Genomic DNA, 18,500 nt, shown 5'->3' on the forward strand with positions numbered 1-18,500 from the left:
TACGCATTACGCATTTTCCCCACCTGAAAAACATTCGATTTCCGTACTTGTTCTTTATTCACGAATATAATGTCGGTAAGGAGGTTGGTGAAAGGTGCGGTCTCAGGGCGCTTTTTTTTGTGGGCTATTCCGCTACAAACACACCATAAATCTATATAGCCAGGTATAAAGTACATATATGCATCGCTGCGCTAGAACAATCGGAGTAAAAAAAAAAAAAACAGGAAACTACACAAAAAATTGTAACAGAACAGCTGTTGTTTGTGGTTGTCTGTGGCCGCAGGTGATCTACTACAGTACTCGTATTGTGTGTGTACCTAGGGATGTATATACTATATAGTATGCAATATAAATATATAAAAAAAACATCGACGGCAACGACGGCGGACTACCACACGCTGCACTTTTCCGCCGGATTCATGGTGCTGCCCAGCGGACACTTGTAGGCGCTGGCGAAGTCGCGCGAATTCGAAAGTGGCCCCAGGACACGGACGAAGCCCGGCGAGTGGACCGCCGACCGGATCTTGGTCAGAGCGTCCTCCGGCCTCATCGATCCGCACCAGATTTGGGCGTAGTTGAGAAAGAAGAGCTGGTCGTGGGTCATGTTCAAGCCGGGCAACTGCTGCTCCCGGCCGTGCAATGTCTCCCATTTTTTGTAGGCCTGTGAAGGAGAAGATCGAATGGGTCATAAGTGATATATGTATTTGCAAAACGTTTCCAAGTTTCGGCGACGGTTCTAACTAACCAGTGCTATACATCACCCACCAAAGTAGAGTGCTCCTAATTTGCCATTACAAATCTTGACTATTTCAATTTCAGGATTTCGGTTTTTGACAAATATATGACTTTTTTATTTTTGTTTTTCTGCTCTAACTTGGCCAAAAATGGTCCTACACCAAAAATACAAACTGTTTTGAACAGATAACAAAATAATAAATAAATCCATAAAACTTTCCGTGTGATTTGGGAAAAATAAAATTTTCGCCAATTTTTAATTTTTTTATAAGGGGGTACCCCATGATTTTTTGCGAAAAATTAAAAATAAATAAATTGTCAAGGTTTAAATGCCAATCGTTAGGAAATTTAATAACGAGTTCAGAAAGGTATGACAATCCATACTTTGAATCAGTATTTGCTTTGTTATAGCGAAAAAACTGCAACGTTTTAGCAAAAAAACCGGTTTTGTTTTTTTTTGAAAATTCGCGATTTCAGTTTTTGACAAAAATTGGAATTTTTTCTTTTGGTTTTTTTGCTGTAACTTGGTCAAAAATGGTCCTACACCAAAAATTCATACTGTTTTGAACAGATAACAAAATTTGCTATAAATTCATAAAACTTTCCGTGTGATTTGGGAAAAATAAAATTTTCGCCAATTTTTAATTTTTTTATAAGGGGGTACCCCATGATTTTTTGCGAAAAATTAAAAATGAATAAATTGTCAAGGTTTAAATGCCAATCGTTAGGAAATTTAATAACGAGTTCAGAAAGGTATGACAATCCATACTTTGAATCAGTATTTGCTTTGTTATAGCGAAAAAACTGCAACGTTTTAGCAAAAAAACCGGTTTTGTTTTTTTTTGGAAATTCGCGATTTCAGTTTTTGACAAAAATTGGAATTTTTTCTTTTGGTTTTTTTGCTGTAACTTGGCCAAAAATGGTCCTACACCAAAAATTCATACTGTTTTGAACAGATAACAAAATTTGCTATAAATTCATAAAACTTTCCGTGTGATTTGGGAAAAATAAAATTTTCGCCAATTTTTAATTTTTTTATAAGGGGGTACCCCATGATTTTTTGCGAAAAATTAAAAATGAATAAATTGTCAAGGTTTAAATGCCAATCGTTAGGAAATTTAATAACGAGTTCAGAAAGGTATGACAATCCATACTTTGAATCAGTATTTGCTTTGTTATAGCGAAAAAACTGCAACGTTTTAGCAAAAAAACCGGTTTTGTTTTTTTTTGGAAATTCGCGATTTCAGTTTTTGACAAAAATTGGAATTTTTTCTTTTGGTTTTTTTGCTGTAACTTGGCCAAAAATGGTCCTACACCAAAAATTCATACTGTTTTGAACAGATAACAAAATTTGCTATAAATTCATAAAACTTTCCGTGTGATTTGGGAAAAATAAAATTTTCGCCAATTTTTAATTTTTTTATAAGGGGGTACCCCATGATTTTTTGCGAAAAATTAAAAATGAATAAATTGTCAAGGTTTAAATGCCAATCGTTAGGAAATTTAATAACGAGTTCAGAAAGGTATGACAATCCATACTTTGAATCAGTATTTGCTTTGTTATAGCGAAAAAACTGCAACGTTTTAGCAAAAAAACCGGTTTTGTTTTTTTTTGGAAATTCGCGATTTCAGTTTTTGACAAAAATTGGAATTTTTTCTTTTGGTTTTTTTGCTGTAACTTGGCCAAAAATGGTCCTACACCAAAAATTCATACTGTTTTGAACAGATAACAAAATTTGCTATAAATTCATAAAACTTTCCGTGTGATTTGGGAAAAATAAAATTTTTGCCAATTTTTAATTTTTTATAAGGGGGTACCCCATGATTTTTTGCGAAAAATTAAAAATGAATAAATTGTCAAGGTTTAAATGCCAATCGTTAGGAAATTTAATAACGAGTTCAGAAAGGTATGACAATCCATACTTTGAATCAGTATTTGCTTTGTTATAGCGAAAAAACTGCAACGTTTTAGCAAAAAAACCGGTTTTGTTTTTTTTTGGAAATTCGCGATTTCAGTTTTTGACAAAAATTGGAATTTTTTCTTTTGGTTTTTTTGCTGTAACTTGGCCAAAAATGGTCCTACACCAAAAATTCATACTGTTTTGAACAGATAACAAAATTTGCTATAAATTCATAAAACTTTCCGTGTGATTTGGGAAAAATAAAATTTTCGCCAATTTTTAATTTTTTTATAAGGGGGTACCCCATGATTTTTTGCGAAAAATTAAAAATGAATAAATTGTCAAGGTTTAAATGCCAATCGTTAGGAAATTTAATAACGAGTTCAGAAAGGTATGACAATCCATACTTTGAATCAGTATTTGCTTTGTTATAGCGAAAAAACTGCAACGTTTTAGCAAAAAAACCGGTTTTGTTTTTTTTTGAAAATTCGCGATTTCAGTTTTTGACAAAAATTGGAATTTTTTCTTTTGGTTTTTTTGCTGTAACTTGGCCAAAAATGGTCCTACACCAAAAATTCATACTGTTTTGAACAGATAACAAAATTTGCTATAAATTCATAAAACTTTCCGTGTGATTTGGGAAAAATAAAATTTTCGCCAATTTTTAATTTTTTTATAAGGGGGTACCCCATGATTTTTTGCGAAAAATTAAAAATGAATAAATTGTCAAGGTTTAAATGCCAATCGTTAGGAAATTTAATAACGAGTTCAGAAAGGTATGACAATCCATACTTTGAATCAGTATTTGCTTTGTTATAGCGAAAAAACTGCAACGTTTTAGCAAAAAAACCGGTTTTGTTTTTTTTTGGAAATTCGCGATTTCAGTTTTTGACAAAAATTGGAATTTTTTCTTTTGGTTTTTTTGCTGTAACTTGGCCAAAAATGGTCCTACACCAAAAATTCATACTGTTTTGAACAGACAACAAAATTTGCTATAAATTCATAAAACTTTCCGTGTGATTTGGGAAAAATAAAATTTTCGCCAATTTTTAATTTTTTTATAAGGGGGTACCCCATGATTTTTTGCGAAAAATTAAAAATGAATAAATTGTCAAGGTTTAAATGCCAATCGTTAGGAAATTTAATAACGAGTTCAGAAAGGTATGACAATCCATACTTTGAATCAGTATTTGCTTTGTTATAGCGAAAAAACTGCAACGTTTTAGCAAAAAAACCGGTTTTGTTTTTTTTTGGAAATTCGCGATTTCAGTTTTTGACAAAAATTGGAATTTTTTCTTTTGGTTTTTTTGCTGTAACTTGGCCAAAAATGGTCCTACACCAAAAATTCATACTGTTTTGAACAGATAACAAAATTTGCTATAAATTCATAAAACTTTCCGTGTGATTTGGGAAAAATAAAATTTTCGCCAATTTTTAATTTTTTTATAAGGGGGTACCCCATGATTTTTTGCGAAAAATTAAAAATGAATAAATTGTCAAGGTTTAAATGCCAATCGTTAGGAAATTTAATAACGAGTTCAGAAAGATATGACAATCCATACTTTGAATCAGTATTTGCTTTGTTATAGCGAAAAAACTGCAACGTTTTAGCGAAAAAACGGGTTTTGTTTTTTTTTGGAAATTCGCGATTTCAGTTTTTGACAAAAATTGGAATTTTTACTTTTTGTTTTTTTTTGCTGTAACTTGGTCGAAAAAGGGGGTACCCAATGAAATTAAATTAAATTATTATGCGGACGTACCCTAAAGGCCTGCTTGAGACCGCCGTTATCGGCGATATTCTCGCCCTGCGTCATCCGACCGTCCATGAACATGTCCACCTCGTTGATCTTGTAGCGCGAGTACTGATCGATGACGCACTGCGTCCGCTCCCGAAAGGCCTCGATGGTGGCGTTGTTCCACCACTGCATCATGTTGCCCTTCTTGTCGAACTGCCGCCCCTTGTCGTCGAATCCGTGGGTGATCTCGTGGCCAATGACCACACCGATGCCGCCGTAGTTCAGGGACTTGGGGAAGTGCTGGCTGTAGAACAGCGGCTGCAGGATGCCAGCGGGAAATACTACGAAATACATGGGATGATATAAATGAGAATGATGAGAGATTAGATAATCCCACCTATATCGTTTTTATTCGGATTGTAAAAGGCATTCACCACCGCCGGCTCGGTGGTCCACTTCTCCTTGTCCACCGGCTGGCGGAGGAGGCGCAGCATCTTCTCGGACTCCCATTGCAGGATGCTCAGCACATTATTGATGAAGTTGTCGGGAACGATGGTCAGCTGAAGGGGGGTTATAGGGTTAAATATGATAATAATAAAATATACACTCAAAAAATTATTCGCCTTGAATTTTAGAAATTTGCTTCACTGGCGATTTTTTTTATATTTAAAAAAAATTTTTATATTTAATAAATTTTGATTAATTTGAAGAACATTTTCTTTACCAAGTAGTACATTTTTTTTATTTTGAGAAAAAATCGCCTTGAATTCTAGAAATTTTCTTCATTTCTATAATTCAGGGAGAATAATTTTTTTAGTGAAACTGAAGTATACCCACATTCACATACTCCTGCTCCAACTCAGTGGAATTAGTTAGGAGCTCCGGATAGCCGATCCGCTCGTTCATCGAGTCCGCCTTCTCCTTGGCCACCGCCCGCGTCTCGTCGTCCATCCAATCGTTCTCGGCCAGCAGCTCGTTGAAGGCCGCCCGTATGGTGTGTATCATCTCGAGGGCCACCTCCTTGCTCTCCTGATTGAAGTTGTCCCGGATGAACAGTGCGCCCACGGCCACGCCCAGCTTCTTGTTGGTCCACTCGACGCACTGCGACCATCGCGTCCGCTCCGACTGGATGCCCATGAGGATCTTGCGGAACTCCACCCGCTCCCTTTGATACTCGTCGATCATGTGCGACATGAGGGACATGACCAGGCGCCACAGCATATAGTTGTGCACCACGCGACGATCGGTGCGTGCTAGGATTTTTCCCATTTCGGTGAGATACTGCAGGCCGTAGGTGACCAGCGGTTCGTCCTCCTGCAGCGGAATACCCGCCCCCAAAGCGGCCTGCAGATACTCCTGCCACTGCACCTCGGGCACTAGATCTTGCAGCTCCGGCAGCGACATCTTGCGATAGACGAGACTCGTGTCGTGGCGATCCGCCTCCGGCAACGAGGCATTCACCAGCTGCGTCTCGAACAGCACCACCTTCTCCAGTTCCTCTGCTGCGGTGGAGGGATCTGCGCCCAGGAGCAGGGAAACCTGCGTCATGTACCGATGATAGGCCCTGCGATCGTTGGCGCTGCTCTCCTTCAAATAGTAGTCCCTCGAGGGCAGGGCGTACTGCAGCTGGTCCATCTGCAGGATGTTCACCGAGCTGTTCTTGTCATCGGCCCCCACATACAGCTCGATCATCACCGGTTCGCTGTAGTTGAGCCGCAGCTGGCCCATCAGCCGCTCCACGGAGAGATCCTCGGGCGGCCTCCAGTCCTTTTCGATGACCGGCCAGCCGCCCAGGGAGCGCAGCACCTCCCTCAGTCGACCGGTTCCCACCTTGCGGATTTGGGCTGTGGGTTATGATAAAAAATCAATATGAAATGTACAACGATTTTACATTATTTAAGATCATATTGTAATTTGATATGTGGCCAGGTAAATTTGACCCGGTCGAAAAGAGTACTTTATGATATGATATCGGGAATAAAAATTCACTAATCCTTGCACCAAAAAAAAATCGATATAAAACGTAGATCGATTTAACATTATTTAAGATCAATTTTAATTTGATATGTGGCCAGGTAAATTTGACCTGGTTGAAATAGTATTTCATGTAAAAACAATATGGGTTTTGCATAACCAGAAATTTACATTCACATATCAATTTTACGGGAACTTTTTTTTTGTGTGTAGGAAATTATTATTCACTAATCCTTACACCAAAAAAAATCGATATGAAACGTAGATCTTTTTTACATTATGTAATATCAATTATAACTTGATAGTACTTCAAAGTACTTCATGTAAAAACGTTATGAAATGTACATGCATTTCTATTCTAGATATCAACTCACGTATATCCATGCAGCTCTTGAAGAAGGTCTTCGCCTTAATGGTGGCCCTGTTGTCCCTCTCATCGATGGGCTCCTCGAGCACCGCCCGCAGGATGACCTGCTGCTGATCGGAAAGGACCTGCGGGGTATCAGAATGATCTTAGCCCAAGGAATCTTAAAATTAAACATCAAATCAAACCTCAAAGGTGCTGATGGAGCTGCGGTCCTCGGGAATGGGATGCATCTTGTTCCAGGTGCCGCAGGCGTACTGGAAGAAGTCCTCGCAGGGATCCGAGTTGAGGTCCATGGCCGAGAGCAGCGAGGCCGCTGGATTGGATTAGATTGGCGAGGAATGAAAGCATATCGAACAGTAAACCTGGGAAACCCCTCAGCTGGCCTGCAATTAGTTTAGGCCATAATTTATGCCGCCCTTTGATCGCACCGGCCATAAACTTGGCCCACAAATCATCGCAGGCCGAAAAACTTTTGTAGATAAGCGATAAAGAGGATGCAAACTTTTCACCGGAAAGTTGGGAACTAATAACTAATAGCTTGTAACAGAGATAGACCTGCATTCCAGTCCATAAATCAACGTCATCCCTCAGCTGAAATTCATTACCGCGGCGAAGCAAGTGCGAAATTCATTAGCGTGTCCCTCACCTTGCAGATTTTTCACTTCCACTTCGCGGAAAGCCATTATTGATTTATGCTCTAGTCAAGAAACCAAAGAAATATTACACAAAAAAAAAAATCTACATGAAACGTAGATCGATTTTACATTAAGTAATATTAATCCGACAAAACCTTTTTTTTTGTGTGTAGGGCGAAAATTGAATTCTTGGAACTGGGGATTTTCCTATCTCATTTTCTTTCTGGTTAAATATTACTTGAACTCCAATAACTCTCAAGCGGCTGGATTTTTTTGGTTCAATTAAGGTTTTGGGGTGGACCACTTAATTGAGGGGTTCGCCCACGTAGTACACCCCAAAAAGTATGCTAAGTGGAGCACTCGAATCGATTGCATCGCCGGGTAATTGTGGCCCTATATATATTTCAGGAAGTGTCCTGCACCCGGACAGGTGTACCTATCAATCTATCCATGAATCTATGTATCTTTGTATCTATGTATCCATGTATCCATATCCAACGGCATGCCAAGCAGTCAATCACTGGGGCAATTTCCTTGGCAAGTGACTTTGAGGTGTTGCTGGCTGCCCGCATTGCTTGACATAAGTGCATTTCGAATGGACATGTTTGTGGAGCAGATGTTTCGGTCCCCATCGAATAGTACTCCCCATTACCCCGTTGGCCCATTACCCCTCATTCCGTTCCCCTTGACAAACGGGCTAAGTGCTATCTTAATAGCTGATAAATAATTTACAACTCAAATAAAAACCGCACATATTGGACGGTTGTGTAAGGCCCTGACACCCTTCGTTCTCCCTAAATTCAGCCGATATCGGAACGTCTGAAAGTACAGTCGAGATTCCTATAGTTAAACTTAACCTTAAACCTTATAACAAATAGAACATTAGTTCTAAGGAACGTCAGAATTCTCTCTGTGTAGGAACCTAGGCGTCCTAAACAAATTGACCCTCATTGAGCACCCCTGATTTAAAGTTATATGTTTAAATATTTAAGCGATTTTTTCGAAACAAAAAAGTGAGTTTCTACCCACAATTTATTTCACCACAACTTTAAGAAGTTCTACCTTAGGTACACGGAGAGAAAAATGAAAGTACAATTGTTCTTGTATAGAGAACATTCGTTCTTATAAACACATTTTTTGAGAGAGAAGGGAAAAGTTTAATTGAGTTTTATAACAATTATTTGATAAATTTAAGATTACTGATTAGACTAAGTATTTACTTAGTGAGAGCAACAATGAAAATACCGATATAACTTGATTCAAGCACATTAAACCCACATTAACTTAAAAAATCTCGTTCTACTTTAAATACAATTTTTAACTCAAATGAATTCTCTCTGTGTAGTCATTATAATTATATCGTGGTACCATTTCGAATGCAATTTCTTTGTCTCTATTTTTTCTGGATTTCCGTTCCCCCGACACTTTTAAGTGGATCTCAGCTTACCTGTTCTCACGCACTCCTGGGTCATGCAAATGTTCTCCAGACCCTCGTGGGCGGATCCCGAGTCCTGGCTCCACCTGCCGGTCGGTCTGTCATCGTTGCCTGCAATTAGAGTTGCCAGATTCGTTGAGTATTGAGTGTTCAGTATTGCCAGTTTTTCAATTCACCGCCGGCACACGTGGCGTATGAGCAATGTGTATTTTTAGGGGGTTGGAGGGTTGGATTCGCGGGCCACTCAAGTAAATTGAATTTGAATTTTTCATTAAAAAGAGGAGCATCCCCAACCGCATCATCATCCCCCGGCTGCCTTGGCTTTATTAAATTAAAATAACGAAATGCTTGCCACCCCCCTTTTCTCCCCCCTACCACCCCGCCCATGGGCCATCGATTGCCGCCTGGACAGGACACATGTTGCATGTCGTCCTTGTCGAGGCTGTCAATAAAACTGGGATGTTCGTTGGGGAGGCGGCTACTCTTCGCGTTGGAGATGGCGGCTTTAGTTATTAATTAAAGCGGTTCACCCAAGAACCCAACCCAAGCGAACCGAACTAATAACATTTGCCCCGGCGTTAATAGGTTTAAGTGGACCGCAAGTGGCCGATGGCCAGCGGCCAGTGGCATGTGGCAAGTTGGTTACTTTGGGTTGAATGTCCAGGAGCTGCAGCAATTTTATTTCACTGGGTGAATTTCATTATGCCCTGGACTTGGAGGAAAATCGGAAAAGGAAAGGCAATCGATTTAGATACCCTTGATTTGCCATTAAAAATTATCGCTTGGTTTTATTATTTCATTAAGGCTTTAATATTGAGGCAGTAATTATAATTTAATAATTTAAAGAATTTTATCGAGGCTACAAATAAATAAAAATTAAGTAAAATATAGCCAACTTAGCAAAATATCACGAAAATAGCAATATTGATCTTAATTTGATTTGTTTATTTTTCCCACAATTATGGTATCAACTCACTTTAAGCCTGAATGCAGAAACCAGGAGAAAATCGATGGGTTGAAAGGGGGTGGAAGTGGAGGCCGGGGGGAAAATCATAGTCAAGGCCAGAGGCCTACCACAATGATGATGATGATGATGATGCTGGGTATTTACAGAGATGCCGCCAAAGATATATTTTTAAATTGTTATAAAAAGGGAATAGGCTTTGATGGTGCCGCCGATGCCGATGAAATGGCCCGCCATCCGTTTTCAGATTTCGATGAATGAATTTTTGGCGCAAAATATTAAAAACACGTTTTATCACAGTGAACATAAGCAGGATAATGGTCGACCATTTTCGTGTTTGTGTGCATATTCAATTAGCATAAGGAGCCCAACGAAGAAGACGCGATCGATTGGAACGGCCGTTAAAAAATTCATAGGCATCCCTGCGCAATGCCGATTGATTGCTTTTTGTACGTATTTCTTTTTGGTTTCTATTTTTTTTTTTGGGTTTTTTATTTATATTTTTGTGTTTGTAAACGATGGAGCACATGAACATGTAATTTATGCCAGAACAGACACATCCTTCGAAGGAGCAACCCGGTTCGCAGCTCCTGAATATTTCAGTTGCTTTGAATCGCATTATTCCATGTGCTCCCGACCAAATGCAAATGGAAGTCGAGGAGAGTCGAGAGTCTAGAGCAACACCCAACCAACCCAACCCCCCACCCATTATCCACAGATAACAAAAGATAAGAAAGTAATGGGCAGACAGTGACCTATTGTCTCAAAGAAAATAGCGAATCTTTAAAATGTTCTACTTAAAAATGTTTGATTTTAACTTGTTCACCATTTTATATTAATTTTTTATTTTATACTTTTTATTTTGGGATTTAATTAAATATTTCGATAATAAGAAAATTGAAAGAGATCTTTAAATGATATTTATTGTTATATTTTACTATTTGATTTTTATTTTTGGATTAAATTGAATATTTGAATTTTCATTTCTAATAAAACTTTTCAATTTTTATTTTGGGATTTAATTAAATATTTCGTTAATAAGAAAATTCAAAGAGATCTTTAAATGATATTTAAAAATTATTAATAATTTTTAACCTTTTCATAATTTAATACTAATTTTAGATTTTTATATTTTTTTATGGGATTAAATTGAATATTTTGATAATAAGAAATTCCTTTACATAATTTTTAACCTTATATTTATCAGGTAAAATTAAAGGAATATATTTTCAAATCCATTTTTTGTTAAATCATTAATTTAAAAGCCAACAAAATATTTAAAAAACCCTTTTTTTATATCAATAATTTTCCTTCGCATATTTTTTCCAGTAAAATTTCTTTCTGCCTTAAATTTCTGCAAACTTAGCACCACTGTGCTGCGAACAACTGGCGCACCACAAAATAAAAGGGCGAAAGCAGAAGCAAAAGCAAGGAAGCGAATGCTGTCATTGTTGTTCTTCCCGCTGCTTGTTTGACATATTCTGTAATTGAATTTCAAACATGCCGCATTTCAGGGAAGGGAAAGCGGGGAGGAGAGGAGAGGAGGGGACAGGACGGAGATTACAACACCCCGGCAGATCCACCGGTGGCATCCTTCAGCTTCAGCCTGTTGCGCTCCTTTGCCCCGAAGGACAGGGAAATTGAGTTTTTGCTCCATTTGTTTGAATCACCAGCGGCCAGGCGCTAAATTCAGTTAACAGGCGAGCAGAAGGGCGGAAAAACTGGGAAAACGCCGAGGAATCAGGAGCACAGGATGCCTGTTGATTGGCCGCTGACCCACTAAGGCCCCAGTTCGTCCTGCCAACAGGTTTATTTTATTTTATTACCATCTAGCCTTCTGTGCAAAACCACTGCCATTCAACTCTTCTATAGCAGCTAGATAGAGATATTGACTCAGTGGCTTAGAGGCAACATGATTGATGACCCAAGCTCTTTAGATTGACATGTGTCATGTACTAATAACTCATGTTCCAAAGATTCCACTTAATTCGGAGCTTTCGAATTCCATTATGACACCGGGAAGTTTCGTTAGGAGAATACTTATCGAATACCAGTAGATAGCATTGGATGGAATGGCAATAAATTGAGTGGCATCAAATGCAAACTGTTTACAAATATTGTGCTATAAATTTTAACATTTAAAACTGAATATTTTCAAAGTTTTAGTTATTTTTTAATATCAAATATATTAAAGCTTTTATTTTGATTGTTTATTATTTTTTTATCGTAGTTCTTTGAATTTTATATAATTGAAGGCAAATAAACTTTTAGTTGTTTAACTTTAATTGTTTAGAACACCTAAAACACTCTTTAAAAAATCTTTTAAAATATTTAACTTTTTTATAAAATTTTTTAAACTGAATAGATTAATTTTTTGATTTCCTTAATCTAAACCTTCTTTTAAGCAACCTTTAAAAAGTGGTTTGAAAAATAAAATAAAATGCGGTATTCAAAAAATGTACTACAACCATTTTTATCTTGTTTTCTTATATAAACCTTCGATTGAGAAGACTCAAAAATATCGTTTTAAAAATAAAAAAAATGTCGCATTCAAAAAATAATGCAAAAAAAATTTGTTTTCTATAATTTTTTATACCTTTGTTTAATCCTTACCTGGTTCCAGGCGGTAGAGTTGGCATCGCTGGTGGACGCTGGCGAAGTAGATGGCCAGTGCCCCGATGGCCGCTCCCAGGACGGTGAAGGCGATGGCCAGGACGAGCAGGCGGCGTCGCTGCTGCGACTCCTTGAGCAGCCAGTCGCTGTGGTGCCCCGCCCCCGCTACCGCCCCCGAGGATGCCCCGCCGGAATTGGGATTCCCCGGATTCGTCGGATTGCAGCGCTGGATTCCCACGCCGCCACTGCCGTCGGGCGCCAGGAAAACGACAGTGGGCAACTTGTTCTGTTGCTGTTGCTGCTGCTGTTGCTGTTGCACCTGATGTGGCAGCACCTGTTGCTGTTGCCCCAAAAGCGGCGACACCACCGTGGCACTCAGCTCCTCCAGCGGCACATTCGCCTGCAGGTAGCCATTGTTCAGATTCATAGGCTTCTCCAGATGCAGCGGAATCTGCGGAGCTGTTGTTGCTGCTGCTGCTGCTGCGTTGGCTGCTGCCTCATGTTGCTGCGACGACATTTTGCCTCGTGGTTCAGCGGATCAGCAGTTCAGCGGTTCGGCGGTCCGTTCGCAGTTAGAGCGACAACGGCGGCGACGCTGGCAACATCAGCGGCGATGGCACTGGAAAAAAGCCAAGGTAAACAATCCAAGTTAGGAAATATCAAAGAAATAGGGGGGATTTAATGGGACAGGTTCTGAAGATAAGGTAATATACTTATGTATTCGCTAAGTATTTTTATATATTTAAGAATCCATACCACACTTTTGAAATCAAGTTTTAGGGATATTTAAATTTATTATGATTTATAATTTAAAAAAATACACTAATATCTCGAATAATTTATAAAACAATATAAATAAAATTGTAGTAAATATTGCCACCCTCTAAATTCTTCATATAAATGTTTCCATATATTTGACGCATTTTTTATTTTATTAGACATATTCATTTTATGCAAAAATGTATAATGTAATGTAAGTGTAACGAATAATAAGTAAGATTTTCACTGTTTGAAACATTTCATCTTTCTCTTTCGTTGCATAACTTTTTTTTTGAGTTTCTACACTGTTTGCTCCACTGTAGGTTATCAGATATCTGAGCAGACTTAAGACCTGACCGGCCAACACCGGAATCAACCAGATCTTCCACTATCGATATGTGCTTAATTGGCACGACCGCAGGCCGTTCGTGTGCCGAGTGCTCACTGTGGCTGTGCAAAAGAGGGGCGGCGAATTGAAAGGGGGAAGAACACCAATTGTCAGAAGGCAGAGATTCGAATATTTTGACAGGTCTTCTGATAATTTTCTGATCATCTTCTGATATCATCTCCTTTTCAATATTGTTGTTCTTGGTTATTTTGTTGTTTTTGCCTTTTGTAGGCTGTTGTTCTTGCTGTTGTTGTTGTTGTGACGTGCGATCAGGGCCAACGTGTTTTTCGCGCAATCGCAGCCGGCAACTCAGCAGGGGATGCAAAGCCAAACAGTTTGTTGTGCCGTGGATTACAGTGGACACTGGCTATATTCGGCAATGTGAATTTGACAAAAAATGCACAAGAAATTGTAAAGCAAGTCGTTTTGGGTCACCTTTCTTGGAAGCCTTCGAAAAACTTATAAACTGCTAACATAAAAATCGGTCATTAAAATTGGATATTAAGGAAAAAACTTTAAAAAAATATACCAATATCTCGAATCATTTATAAGATAAAATAAATAAAGTTCTAGTAAATATTACCACCCTCTAAATTTTTCATAAAAAAGTTTCCATATTTTAACATATTTTTGAAATATTTAGACAAGAGTATGGGACTAAAAGGCCTGTAAAAAAAGCTAAATGGTTTTACATAAAAAGTACTAGTAACTTTTGAAAAAAAATATTTTTTTCATTCAAAATAGCACATACACTTATTAGTTTCTGTTTTTATTTATATTAAAGAACAGGAATATAAACCTTCTTTATCACAAATCTCGCTTGATATTCGGCACATCCGATCTTACTTTCTAACCGATAACCACTGTGGACTTAAAGCTCGGATTAATGCGCGGCTAAATTTGCAAAACTCGAAACTAGTTAACCCAGCTGCGGTCGACAGAGACGCCGACCGAGGCAGCGGACTATATCATCTATAAGTTATGGTATCATTGTCTCCAGGCCAGGTTGATCTGATCCGATCTGATCTGATTTGAATCGATCGAAAGAGGATCCAAATCTCGTGACGGCTATGAATACCTAATGTTCATAATGCTCGAAACTCGCGATCGTCGGCAGAATGGTTTTTAATTAAAATTGGGTACTTGGCTGGGCCACGTGAAATGCGAAACGCCATGGTTTTATACTATATGCATATTGGATATTTTTTTATTTTTCAAGTGGCGAGAGGAGGAAGCTCGGAGAAGATAGAAACTCGAACGGAGCGAGACAAACTAAAATAAATTAATGCGACCGTCGTTAAATTCGCATCGTATTACCGCAGCTGGCTCACAAAACACAAACTAAACACAAACTTTGAAATTTATAAGCGCACAGAAAAAAATATAGTTTGTTTTTACTATTTTAAATTTTACTTATATTTTATGATCTCTTCAAAATTCAGAATAATTTGAGATCGTATAAATAAATGTTATCATAAGCACAGAAAAAAATATAGTTTGGTGTTTTCACTATTTTACTTGAAAAATGTATTTCATAATGGGATCTTGAATATTTCTCTAAAATTTGAAATAAGTTGGGGCCCTAAAACAATACAGAATAATTTTAGATCGTATAAATAAATCTTATCATAAGCACAGAAAAAAATATAAAATATTTGTTTACACTTTTATTTTGAAGCACTTTCGTTTAATAATACTAATTTTTTTACATTTATATTATTTATATTTTTTTCTGTGCACTTTCCGGTTTTTTTTAATACTTTTTATAATATTTTAGTGCATTACTTTTTATTATTGTTGTTGAGTCGCGGGTTACCGTTCTCGTTTTTTTTTCTATTTTTTGGTGATACTATTGTTTTTATTATTTATGTCTTTTACGACTTTCACCGCCTTGGTTTTGGGTTTGATTTGTTTGTTGTTTTGAACTAACCGCTCTATGGCATTTGCAATTCGCCAGCGAGTGCGAGTGGGTGCGCGCTAGTTGCTAGTCGCTCTCTCTCTCTCTGTCGCTTTGGTTAATACTAAGTAATATTTTATTCCAATTTTTGTTTGCCGCCAAACGCGCGAGGCGACTTCTCGATGCCAACTGAGCGTTCTCAACGCGTGTCCTTAGCTTTTAAGCAGTCGCTGTCGCGGTCGCCGTCGCTGCCGGCGTCGCAGTCGGCGTCGGCGCCAACAGCAGCAGCAGCAGCAACGAAATGAACAAAGTATTGCCAATGGCAGTGACACCCCAGAGGTTTATATTAAATTAATGCTAAGTTGGTTACAGAGCCCCCAAAACCAATAAAATAATACCAGGGTGAGGGGGTTGGATGGATGTTGAGTTGGTCCCAGTTCGCTGGACAAATTATGGATGGTCAAGCATTAAAGTTGGGGTTTCTTCAAAATATCCCTAAAGTTCCTACACTTCAAATGGGATCTGATATCATGGATCCTATACAAAGTAAAGGATCTTTAAATTGTATATGTATTTGATATAAAATAATGGATTTTAAAATGATGTCTCTACTAAATAAAACCCTAACAGATTTTTGCATTACAAATATAATAACATACATATGTACCATCCTAACTTGTAAACAGAACTTTGATCAAAAATCCAATCGAAATGCGTTGTATATTTATTTCTTTATATACATTTAATTATTATATTTTTACTTGTTATAATACTTGTAATTGTTTTTTTTTTTATAATTAAATTGTCTCTGTAATGATGGGGTATTATTATCCCTGCACTTCCAAAGGATTCGGTTCGGATATATCTGATATAAGACAATGGATCCTTAAATGTTAGTTGTGGTCTCTACTATTAGAAATCGTATAGTATTTGTAAAAGATTTTTGGGTTATTATATTTGTATAATTATAAATCAACCTAAGCTTTACATATACATTAAACTATTATGTTTGTAATAATAATATAATAAATAGTATTATTTACAAGTAAATTGCCTTTCTTATAAGGGATATCGTAGGACATCATAGGATATCAGCTAGCCCGTCAACGAATGATGGATGTTAGCTCTCCTGTTACCTTAACTCATTACTATTACCACTACATGTACTGCAGTACCGCCGATGGGAGTCCATTTGGCACGTTCCGCACACAAAGCGTTCTAATCGCGGCTCTCTTCTTATTTATTATTTTTATTTTACGTTTTTGCGGTTTTTCCTCGGCTGTCTGCGCCAGCCAGCATGACGCTGTAACCCACCCGTTTGGGCCACCCACCTATCAACCCAAAGAACCACCCAAAGAATTCACCCAGAGAGCCCAGAGAACCCACCCCCTTCCAACCGCTGGACACTGGCGTTGGCATTATCAGTGCGTGATCATCGTGTCATTGTCAATGGGTTGTGTTCCGAAAAAAAATTAATTACCACCCTGTCCGATAAGTTGGGAGATTAGGGAGTGCTCCCCTATCCACAAAACAACCCAACTTTTCGCCCATCTTGTGTTATTGCTTTGTGACACTCGTCGAAATTGAAATTGCGTTCTCCATTCGCTTTCGCTGATTGATGGAAGACCTGTCCAACCTGACCAAATTCCCCAGCGATCATAATATTGGCAGCTCTGTCGAAAGGTACCACCCCCACCCCTCCCAAAATCCACTGTAACGTTACCAAGACACCCCCAAAAAAACCATAATTTGATCGATTTCCGTTAGCTGATTGCTATCCTAGCTCACAAAAATAGATTGAAAGTTTCCAAACACGCGCTTTAAGCTCAAAAAAAAAAATATTATTATTAATTGGCGCCCAACAGGTGGCGTAATTACACGGCGAGAAAGGGGGGATAACTATTTGTTTTTATAAAATTTAATACAATTTCTTTATCATTTTAAATATTCTACAACAAGTGAATTTATTGCAAAATAATCTTTGTGGTTCTAGACACCGGTCGTAAATGATTTAATAACTACCTATTATCATTTTATGATTTTATGATAGTATCGAATTGATAACTGGTATTATAGCTCGAACAGAAAATGCTCCTATAGTAAGGGGTTTATTAATTATTTTTTGGATTGGAAAATTTATAAAAATTCTTTTTTTTGGGCTGTGAAAATGGAAGTTCCTACACCATTTCGTTGCCTACTTTTGCGCACCCTGAATTTAGATGAATTTTTTGCAGTGCACTCGCGTGCGTTGCTACCACAAATCAAAGTCGTACGTTTTGAATGTTCCTGCCGCGATCCTAGAAATCGAAAAAAGGACATTGACACCAGGCTGCCGGTTACCTGGATTTCTAGTTTTGGCGCAAAAGTTTTCGCGGCACGTGCGTTGCGGCTTTTCCATATGGCAGCCAAAAATCAACTAGGCGGACCACAGGATGCACAAATTACACCGAAACTCGTAAAAAAAAGAAAACTAAATGATCATAAAATAAATAAATATTTTAAAATGATTTTTTTAATTTTTTAAATTTTAAATTTCGCTTTGTTTAAATGTTTTTTGTTCTTTTTGCTTCCTCGACAACCGCTTTATTCCTTTCGCGTGTTGTGTTTGGCGTGCGACTAAAATTTGGTTAAATCGCTTAGTTTACCGGGCCAGTTAAAACAGAGCTTTTTGTGACGGAAAAGCTCGATGGGGTTGGGACACTTGTTGAAGAAGATAAGTACAAGGGTGAACTTATATTTTTCCCAATACAATTACTGCAGAAGAAACAAACTTAAAAGCAATAAATTGAACTTAAAATCAACCAATAAAAATCACTGTTTAAAAAAACCGCCACCGGCTATTTTTGTCAGCCCTGGGTTGCCAGCTTTTTAATCGATAATATATAAATTATAAATCGAATCGATATCGGAGTTTTAGAATATTTAATTTTTCGATCTTTATATACCACCAAAAATACCAAATTGGCGGGAAATTTGAACAAATTCTGTGGGCTTAACTTTTTATTTTCTCTAGAATTCAACAAACGCATCTCCAAAAGTGAAACGAACACAAGATTAACCAAAAACAGGTTGCCATTGTGTGTGTAGCTTAAAAAT

At 37.8% G+C, this 18,500-nt stretch overlaps 1 protein-coding gene across 3 annotated transcripts; it reads right to left on the reverse strand.

Moving 5' to 3' along the window:
* Positions 1–38: 38 nt before the first annotated feature.
* Nep1 (Neprilysin 1) lies at positions 39–17,998 on the reverse strand. 3 transcript variants are annotated; one of them, XM_044392753.2, is made up of 9 exons: positions 17,745–17,998; positions 12,361–12,979; positions 8,796–8,894; positions 6,899–7,026; positions 6,721–6,838; positions 5,210–6,216; positions 4,770–4,932; positions 4,397–4,713; positions 39–661 (listed from the first exon to the last, which is right to left on the reverse strand). In XM_044392753.2, exons 2-9 carry the CDS (start codon positions 12,875–12,877, stop codon positions 389–391), a joined length of 2,622 nt encoding a protein of 873 aa, XP_044248688.1. In that variant the 5' UTR covers positions 12,878–12,979; positions 17,745–17,998; the 3' UTR covers positions 39–388. The 3 variants fall into 3 exon arrangements, with proteins under 3 accessions (XP_044248688.1, XP_070075061.1, XP_070075060.1); XM_070218960.1 differs by lacking the exon at positions 17,745–17,998 and adding an exon at positions 15,438–15,586; XM_070218959.1 differs by lacking the exon at positions 17,745–17,998 and adding an exon at positions 15,293–15,580.
* Positions 17,999–18,500: the final 502 nt, after the last annotated feature.

This window comes from Drosophila takahashii, chromosome X (assembly GCF_030179915.1).
Source record: "Drosophila takahashii strain IR98-3 E-12201 chromosome X, DtakHiC1v2, whole genome shotgun sequence".
NCBI classification, from domain to species: Eukaryota; Metazoa; Arthropoda; class Insecta; order Diptera; family Drosophilidae; genus Drosophila; species Drosophila takahashii.